The following is a 9,996-nucleotide window of genomic DNA, read 5'->3' as shown; positions in this document are numbered from 1 at the left end:
ACGAGGTCCCGGTCCCTGCGCCCCGGATCCGGGTTCGCACTGGGTAGATCTGACGCTGGATACACACCCACACCCGCACGTTTGGCGAGGGCGTCCTCGCGCCTGCGCAGGAGTGCCGTCAGGCGCAGGGCACTGGGGGTTGGGGGCTGGGGGCTGGGGGCTGGGGGTAGGGGGGCGAGGTCAGGCCGAACCTATCGCCGTAGTGAGAGGCTACGCGTCCTGCGGTCCTGGCTCCGTGGGTCCGGTCGGATCGAGCCTGGGCGCTGCAGCTGCTGTGGCTCCCGCCGCGGCGGGTGCGATGGAGGCCATGCCGATGCGCAGCGCTCACACCGGAGCCGCCGAGACAGCCGGTGGTGCTAGTAGATGAAGTGGTGGGAGCGCAGCAACGGGTTCTCCATGAGCAAGCGGCGGAGGCAACGGGTGCGGCGGCACCGGTGTTTTTCGGTCCCCGAGGAGGTACGAAGAGTCGGCTTCCTGGCGGACGGAGACTGGCCGGTGTGGGAACGCCGTCCAGATCCCGGCTCTGAGCCCTCCGCCCGCAGTCCCAGCTCAGTGGTACCACTGCTCGGAGGCGAGCAGGAGCGCCCAGCGGCCCCCGACTCCTGGCTCGGGGGCCCTCCCGCCGTGCGGGGCAGGCCTTGGGTGCCGGGCCTCCCCAGGGGCGCTGGCCGGGCCGAGGTGGGCGTGGCCCGAACGCGGGGGACGAGGAGGGCGCCGTCCGTGCCCGGAGCCCCGCGCGGTTTGGAAGCGGGGCGCATGCCTGTTTCTCAGATTATATTCTTTCTGGATGCTGACTCGAGAGGGGAACCTTAGGTTGCCCCAGCTTTTAGGGAGTTTGGCATTCGATCCCTTGGGCAAACGGTCTGGTCCTTACGACCGGTGTGATTGTCCTTAGAAATGACCGCAAAAGAAAGGTGTCCTTGTGCCAAGGAAATAGAGGTCGGGGGAGTTTTCCAGGTGTATTCAAACTGGAGGGCCTGTTGAGGCAGGGAAAAAAAGCCAGCGGGATACTTTCTCCAGGGCTTCTAATACAGAAATAGTGTTTTCGACCATGTAGCGAGAAAAGTTAAGACAATTTTAAGTAAAGCCCTTTGCAGCCGTTTTTCCATCTACTTCAGTCATCTTTTTTTATTTGTAATTTACTTTAGAACAAATCACGTCTTGTCCTCCGATCCTCTCTACCAACCCCCCATTTTGTTTTTTTCCAGAAAATGGCTAAAATAGTGTCATTTTTATATATGTATAAAATTGTAGCTTAATTCTCTTAAGTATAACTTTTGCTTTATAGAGCTGTAGTTAACTCATTCAGTCATGTCTAAAAGATAATTTGAAGAAAAAATAGAGATTTTATTATTCCTTTCCAATGCAGTATAGGAATCTGAACTCTTATGACCTTGCTACAAAGTTCTGTAAAACTCAACAGAAATAAATTAGTGCATGAAGAAAGCGGTTTTCATTTTTAAAGTGCTTGAATGCCTTAACGATTATTTAAAAATCTGCTCTGGAAACATGTCAGTTCCTATGAAGAAGAACCTGAGCTGTGTTTTCCTAGACTCCAAGTTTGCCACGCCCTCTTATTCCTAAGTGGTTGACTAGAGCCCAACCTGTTACCGACTGTGTATAAACAGCTACACTTCAGACTAAATATAGTGTTGAATATTTTAGAGTCCACAGTATCCTGCTCCATGCTGAATATACTGTGCGCTGTGTGTGTATGTTTAATATATCTTAGAACTGAATTTTTAGTCTGTTGGTATTGAAAAGTCCGTTTGAACTTAATTTCTCACAAAAAACACATAGGTCTACAATATTGAGTATTGGATTCATGCTATGCTTGGGAGGATGTGGCACTTGAAAATATAGTCAAAATAAGACACTGACCTCAGTCACTAACTTCCTGTTCCTATTCCTCAGATGCTTCCCTTTTTTCAGGGAAATACACTTTTCCATAAAAGTAACATTGGGAAACCCTATGATATTTTTAATATAGGCATTTCTTTGTCCCAAGTAACCCAATTCCAATTGTTTCATTAGAACGTCATTCTTTAATTTTTTAAAATTTTGTTCCATGTTACATACATATGACACAAACATATTTGTTACAGTACTGTCAGTGACTTTAAAACAAAATGCTTAGCTGTCCCAAAGATTGAGGGAAGGACAAGTGCCAGTTTAAATTGGGAGGACATAATAGTTCATTCCCAAATGTGCAGAAGGGGAATCAGGATACTGACCAAGTTCTGAATCCAATTTTCACAACATGACCTCAAACTATAGGATATCTATCATCACCCTAAACTGCAAATAAAAAAGTCCAAGTACTAGAAATGATTTTTGTATTAGCTGTTATAATCAGTTAAGTTCTGTGTTATATTCAGTTAAATTTTCAACAATTACTTTTCATATATTGTCTTTCAAAGATAATTAGCCACTATTCTGAAGCCCAACTAAAAATTCCATTGTATCAGTTTCATAAGTGGAACATATTAAGAAAATAAAGCACAGATTGTTTATTGGAGGAAGAAAGGTTTACATTGGGACTACACCCAACCGAATTTATATTGTATTGTTCAGTAGCTTTATTTTCATTTAGGATTTTTTTATTACAGGGTTTTTGTATATCAAAGGTAAAATCTGCGGTGTAATTAGCATAAAGACCTATCAAATGGCCATTCTGCATCTCAAAAAAGTTTGTAGCTTCTTAAATGGTCTTTCCAGAGACCATGGATATTGCCAAAAAGTTGCTTGTAGCTTGTTTAAAATTTTTTTCTTACACGGGAGGCCATGTAACCAAATTTAATTTGAATATTTAAATAGCTGTATTTTCATTTAAACATACTCATGCATTTAACATACAAAATCACAAATTTACATGTTCTATTTTTAACTTTTAAAATGCAGGATGAAGACACTGTTTGAAGAGATCAAAGCATCAATTAAAAATAACTATAACCAAGATCGCTCATTTTGGAGGCCTGTTCTTCCTTGGGGAGGTGTTTTTACTATCAAAGCTGGCCGCAAAGCAGTATCCTGTACACCACTGTACGTTGAAATAAGACTGAAAAATACCTGCACCATAGATGGATTCTTGATGTTACTATATGTAATTCTTAATGAAAATGAAAATTTCCCTAGGGAACTCTCTCTTCATTTAGGTAGAGAGTTTGTAGACTGTTTTCTTTATTTAATGGACACGTACAGTTTTACAACTGTGAAGCTACTCTGGATTTGGGACAAGATGGAAAAACAGCAATACAAATCTGAAGTTCATAAAGCTTCACTAATAATTGATTTGTTTGGGAATGAGCATGATAATTTTACAAAAAATCTTGAAAATCTCATGTCTACCATACAAGAGAGTTACTGTTCCAACTGGCGATGCCCAACTCGAGTGCAAGAAGATCAACAGCGCACAATTAATATAAAGTAAGTTACTTTGAAGTCTGTTTTGTCACTTTTAGCAAAAATAGTATACTTTTAAATGAACATTGCTGTAAGTATGTATATATATATAGTCAGAGTATTTCTTAAAGTACAGACCCTGTGTAATTACACATAAAGCAACCACACAAATGCAAAACTCTTTAGTAGGTCTCATGACAAAAATACCGGTCTGGAACATCCAAACATCTTAGAATTTACCTTACAAAACCAATTGAAAACTGTTTTACTTGGCAAGAAATGAATCATTCAGCATGCAAAATATTTTACTCTTGCTTTGAATTTGCTAATATGAGTGTGTAGATAATTCCTTGTGTCTCAAATTTAAAATTCTTGTAGAACACTTAATATTATATCAAAATGTTTCACCCCTTAATCTCTGTCAGATAGGCAGTTCTATATGAACAAGAAGATTGAAATTATTTATGTCATGGCCAGAGCAAAATTACAGACGGATACCTTAAACTTAGTATCTGAACACCTGGAAAGCTGTGAATGTGAGGAGCTTTTTCACTTACTAGGAAAAGTGCTGATAGCCTGCTGAGTATTTTTGGCTTTCAGAGGGAATGCAGACCTCCAAGCTAGTAAATGCCACAGAGGAAAACCAAACTGGCAAGCCCTATCGAGTGTTGGGAAACATTAAAGCCTCCAGGAGACATGAGCTGGAAAAGGGATAATTGCCAGTAGGGAAAAAACACCCAAACACATTGTGTCAGAAAGTGTAGTTGGCCCCCGGTCCAGAAAAACAGCCCAATAGATTGTTCCCTTTTGGGAACGTGCATCACATACCCTAACTTACTAAATTCACATTTCTTTTTAACATATTTAGTTGAGTATTATAACATGCTATTTATGAAAAGCTGAAGAAATTTTTTAAAGTCGACCAATGAATGTTCTGAAATAAATTTTGTCTATTTTCCTGTATGCTGATATGATGATGTTGATTTTCAAATATCCATTGGGGAAAAAGTTCTGTTGCCTCTAAATCATAATAGACTAAAAAGCATTTCAGAAATTTGTCTTTTTTTGAAAACTAGTATCTTTTAATTTGTGTTTTAAAACTTATGAAATGTTTACAATCCTATATTAATACTGATAGGCTTCTCTTAATAAAATATTTTCATTCATACTCTGTAACTTTTTAAGGCTTTTGCCAATTTTTTAAAATCCTATATATAAAACAACCTCTGAAGTATGTAGGAAAGAATTTTTAACAAGCCAGGTAATGAGGCTAACAATGGCTGTAACTGGCCTTGATCAGGTGACTATCTAACTGGGTGCTCTCCTCATTCTGGGTCCTACTTCCTTCCCCCAGACCAGAATCCCCTCTTGAATCATCTCAAAAATTTCTTAAATAACTGCATTTCAGGATGAGTTTACAGAAAGATTTGGTGTTTCTTGGAAAGCTATATGCATTAATGTTTATCACTGGTTAATGTACTATCTTTAAAATACACAGGTGAATAACAGGTTTTTTACTTGATTTACTAACAATGAGTTGACCTATAAAGTTTGTTATCCTGATTATGTATTTATATGTAAAATGTTGAAGCAATTCTTCCATGCATTTTATAATTGTTGTAGTCCTCCCCAAGAAATACCACATGGAAACTTGATACGACTGGCTGTGGATGAGTTATTCTGTTCTAGGATTGAACTGTGTGAAGAAAGTGGGTGAGTATGTGATAGACATATAAAATGAAATTATTTCTATGTTTTTTTATGAAGAAACCTGAACCAGTATGTTCTTTGATGTTAATACTTGATGAAATAGCATTATAGTATTCCTCATAAGTATTTAGGAAGCCTAACATTTTTGGAATCTTAACACCTTCTAATTTACTGTGCCATCTTATACTCTTTGTTGTTACCAAACATCACTATATAAAATATTATACTACAGTTAATTGATGAATGCAAAGCAAATGCCTTTTCTTTTTTTCCCCATTGCTGAGTAGGTACAATAAAACCTTGGTTAACCGGAACCCAGCTTATCAGGACCCTCAATTAACTGGATTTTTTTTCTGCACTCCTCATTTAGGAGAAAGAGGTAAATGACAACCAAAAAATTTAGCATAGTAAAAAAAAAGGTTCAGAGGGGCAAAACTTAATTTATCCCAATGCCTTAACAATTTCTGTATCTACAGTATTGTACAATGAGAATATTTAGAAGGGTGGTCCTACAGCTAATTAACCTCAAAAGAAGGAAAGAATATGTTCAGTTAATTGTACATAAGTCCAGCAAGTGAACTAATGTATTTTAGCAATAAGTACTGAACCAAAATGGTTTTGTGATTAACTTAGTTTAGTCAATTATTTTTGTTACCCAGAACACTGTGCCCTGAACATTCCGGTTAATTGAGATTTTATTGTATAATTTTATTTGTTGTATTCCGATCCAAATGCTTAATACGTGATATTACTAAGGAAACAGAATTTGCTTTACCCAATGGCAAAAGGGAATTTTACACAGTCTAAATAAGATTGTAAGAGTCTCATTATTCCCCTCTGCCATTATTTTCCTTGGAAACCAGTTTAGGGGGAAAAATATATCTCCAACTAAAAGCTTTTGTATCAGTTTGAAAGACTACTTACTTTTATAATCTTAGATAAAAATAGCTAGCTTTTTCTGGAGTTTTAAAACTATTGTTTCATGTGTGTAGAATTTCACAGCTTATAAACTTCTGGAAATAAGTAAATAAGGTATTACTATAGCTATACCACTACCTATACCTAAAATAGACAGTTATGCTTATTATGAAATTAAATAATGAAGACAAACCAGAAATGATATAAGGAAGCTTTGTCCCAAGTGTATTAATAAAGTTAATGCCTATTTCCAATTTTAGGTGTAGTGGCTTAAGAGAATTTTCCCAACGAGTTTTCTGCCATGGGGCACCCCCTTTTGTTGTCTTAAATATGCAGCATTGGAAATCTGAAGACCTGGCATATGTACCCTATTACTTGGATTTATCTGATCACAAGTAGGTGCTGTGTTTGTTTTATAAAATTAGTAAAAGTTGTATTTTTCTGCTATTCTATCATGATTTTGACTAGCTCTTTAGGAAACACTGTTGAAAAAAATAGCTATCTCTAAATGTATGTATCCTGAATAAGATCAGAATCTACTACAGGGGATCAGTCACTGGCAGTGTTGGTGATTAGGTGTTTGCACTATGGAATAGACAGAATTGGGTTCAAATCTCTGCCCCACCTCTGCAAGCTGTGTGACCTTGGGACAGTAACTTAACCAGTTTACACATCAGTTTTCTTATCTATAGAACAGAGATGACAGTATCTCTCTGGTGCCATTATTGTTAGGATTTAAAGAGTTGGCACATGTAAAGTGTTTAGGATAGTACCTGACACATAATAATACTGGCTATTGCTTGTATTCCAAGTCAAATAGTGTATAGTTTGACTTCATCATTGAAACATAAAATGTTACTGTCATTGTTCTAGATGGAAATACTTGCATAAAAATTGTGATGTAGAGGATTCTTTTAATTTATTGCATTTAAAAGTATTCTTGTGTGTGTTCTCTTATTTAATAGAACTAAACAGCTTATTTTAATCTCTTAAAATATGTTTTTTAAATTTCTTAAGTTAAAAGTTTTTATAACTCTTAAACATTTTACTCCAAATTACCAATTATATTGATTTTTTTACAGATGAATATCTTTTTCAGGGACTAGACTACAATCTCAAGAACTTAAGAAATGTTTAAGAACAGAGTATCATAAGTTTCTGCTATACTTTGTCATTTAATTTGCAGGTATTTATTGGAAGGTGCCACATTATTTAACAAAGAGGAACATCATTATTCTGCCGCTTTCCAGATAGATGGACATTGGATGCACTATGATGGCCTCAGAAATGTGAATTTAATTTTGTTAAATAAACCCCCAGAGTTTCTTCTCTTGTCATCATTGGTTTATATTCGAGCAACAGAGAAATAAATATAGACTGATGCTAAATTAAATTGTTTTCCTTGGTATCCAAGGAAACAGTTCAACTATACTAGTTTCAGGGGTGTGTTTTCCAGTATTTTAGCCCCACGTAAATGTTTTATATAGAGAATCTATGCAAAAATGTTTATATTTCTTTTATCTACATCCTGGGTTATTTTTATACAAGCATATTTTATGTTGAAATAAAATATATCGTGTAGCCTTTGTATTTTTATTTGTAAGTACCTCAAAGGTTTTTTATAATTCTATTCTTGAATCTAAGAAAATACTTGATCATTTGAATTCTCAGTTTTTTTTTTTTGATATCCAAAGAAAACCTGAAACAAGTCAGTATTTCAGTTTATAAACTTAACAGTTCAAAATGTATCTGACTATATTTCTTTGCCCTACCTCACTATAATCCGAAGTGCACTATTGGACCTAGTATGGACTTGAATGTATAACTTATAGATGTCTTAGTCTGTTTTACCTTTTGATTTGCCTAATTTCCCTACATCAATTTTTAAAAACACTTTGGTGAAAATGTTCTTCTGGGCTTGAATTATTTCTTTATAATGACAAATTACTTTAGCCATTTGCTAAAATATTATAAACTTGCCAGTATTTTAAGTGGTATTTAAGCCCTCTGTTATTGTTAATGGAAGTTATTGTTACAAATAAGTTATATAATTAATGTAAACATTTATCTCATAATTAAATATAATGGAAATTCTCTACTAAAAATTATTTTGCAAATACAACTATAAAAGATAATAGGCAACTGGATGTTTACTAATGTTGGATTAACAATAGAAATGTACTTTAAATATATATTTAAAAGAAAATGGGTGCTCAAAGACCCTAAGACTTTCTTCCTTTTGCAATTTAAAGGAAAAATTAGGTAATATTCCCAGTAGTCCATCATAGGTTCTGGGTTGGAGCTGAGTGTAATATATTTGGAGAGTTTACTTAACAATACAGTTCACTGCCATATACAAAATTGCTAAGGTTTAAGTCTATAAATTAAGTCTTACATTGGTTTGGTGCCATGCTGAAATAACTTTACTAAAGAATGAATAAACGTGAGTACAGTGTTGCTGAGAATGACTCACTTTGAGCAAATGCTATGAAAATTCTTTTTTATGCAAGATAAAAAATAGTGATGTATTTTCAAAAAAAAAAATCACCCCAGGGTTGATTTAAATAGTTCCTCACTATTTAATGTATTTAAATAGGATTTGATTTACAATAAACTTTTCTGGGACATTTTATTGCATGAATCAAAGTATACAAAAACACAAATATTAGGATATACACAAATGATGTAAATAACAAATTATTCCTGATGCAAATTTATTCTTTTAGGAATTGCACTTTATTTGGAATAACACTAGTTTATCACAAAACAATGACTTACCTACCTCACAGGGTTGTTGTGAGGATTAAAATGTTTGTTAAAATCTTGACTACTCTTAACATGCTAATAAAAAAACATATTTTGTCTACTTCTTTTGTGTACATGTAAGTCTCCCAGATTGTCTCTTACTAATGAACTTTACAGACAGTAGCCCATATCAGTAATGGGTTTAATGTGTAATAGGATTTAAATGTGCCTTCTGGACCCCGGAGGGTAGGGGTTTAAGAATAAGTTTACTGTTGTGGTGGTGGTTGGTTGCAAGAAGAAATTATCCCTTGCTGACCAGTTAGAAAAGGAGTGAATAAGAATGAACTAGACTATCTGCAGGATGTGAAAGTGAGGTTATGGAAAGTTCTTTATAATCTTAAACACCCTTAGAGAATTCAGAATACTGTGTGAGGGGGCACGAATATATGTTTAATCAAAGTGACACAATCTACAGCTGTATCTACACAGAGCAAAAATGATTTAAAAACCCTGGCCTTAATCATAGTGGGGTAAAGAACAATTAAAGCAAATTTAAGTAGGAATCTCCAACTTCTCTTCAGCCAAAAAAAACCTCACCCCGCCAGCTTAGCAGTAAGATAAAATCTTAGATTTATCCTTCGAAGTAGCTTTTCATTATTAGGGTTGATTTAATATCTGATTTCAATGTGCAATCAAAAAGGAAGAAAAACAACTCTGACTACCATGGGCATGCTTACTAGGGTGAATCCCATGTTCTATTTCATAAGCATATGAGCAAACAAGTATATTAGATAAGTACTATGACACAAACAAAAGCTGTACGTATTGAACAAATCAACAGTTTAGTTTTATGGTTAAATGATTTAATTACATGTATTTGAAAATAATTGTGTTAAGTAGGCAGAAAGGGTAAGAAGTTCATGTAAAAGTAACTGAAGTTGGTACTAAACTACAATGAAAATACACATTTTTATTCCTCTCATCTTTGTTAATGCTCTTAACATTTAAAATCAACATCAAATTCCCTTGATTTAAAAGGTAAAATAACATAGCTTTTGAAGTTCATCTTATTGACCTCATGCCGCTTTAGTCAAGGGTTCCCACTCACCCAACAGGTGCAGGGGTCACTATCTGGTCACCAGGAAGCCATTAAAATCAAACAATTTGATGCCAGGGAAATTATGACCTTTTCCTCTATCTCCAGGATGTTGAAAAGGAAGT

The 9,996-nt window shown here is 35.9% G+C and overlaps 1 protein-coding gene across 2 annotated transcripts; it reads left to right on the top strand.

The window, feature by feature from the left end:
• Positions 1 to 317: 317 nt before the first annotated feature.
• On the top strand, positions 318 to 8,890 carry DORIP1 (dopamine receptor interacting protein 1). 2 transcript variants are annotated; one of them, XM_073211299.1, is made up of 5 exons: positions 318 to 456; positions 2,902 to 3,426; positions 5,026 to 5,115; positions 6,291 to 6,425; positions 7,217 to 8,890. In XM_073211299.1, exons 2-5 carry the CDS (start codon positions 2,903 to 2,905, stop codon positions 7,398 to 7,400), a joined length of 933 nt encoding a protein of 310 aa, XP_073067400.1. In that variant the 5' UTR covers positions 318 to 456; position 2,902; the 3' UTR covers positions 7,401 to 8,890. The 2 variants fall into 2 exon arrangements, with proteins under 2 accessions (XP_073067400.1, XP_073067401.1); XM_073211300.1 differs by having other exon boundaries at positions 7,113 to 7,380.
• Positions 8,891 to 9,996: the final 1,106 nt, after the last annotated feature.

Source organism: Manis javanica, chromosome 8, assembly GCF_040802235.1.
Source record: "Manis javanica isolate MJ-LG chromosome 8, MJ_LKY, whole genome shotgun sequence".
NCBI classification, from domain to species: Eukaryota; Metazoa; Chordata; class Mammalia; order Pholidota; family Manidae; genus Manis; species Manis javanica.
This window is presented reverse-complemented; position numbering and strand designations above follow the sequence as displayed.

Coding starts and splice junctions, on each gene's coding strand:
- DORIP1 (XM_073211299.1), top strand. CDS start 2,903: ATGAAGACACTGTTTGAAGAGATCAAAGCATCAATTAAAAATAACTAT. Junction 5,116..6,290: donor GAACTGTGTGAAGAAAGTGG/GTGAGTATGTGA, acceptor TTCCAATTTTAG/GTGTAGTGGCTTAAGAGAAT. Junction 6,426..7,216: donor TTGGATTTATCTGATCACAA/GTAGGTGCTGTG, acceptor TTTAATTTGCAG/GTATTTATTGGAAGGTGCCA.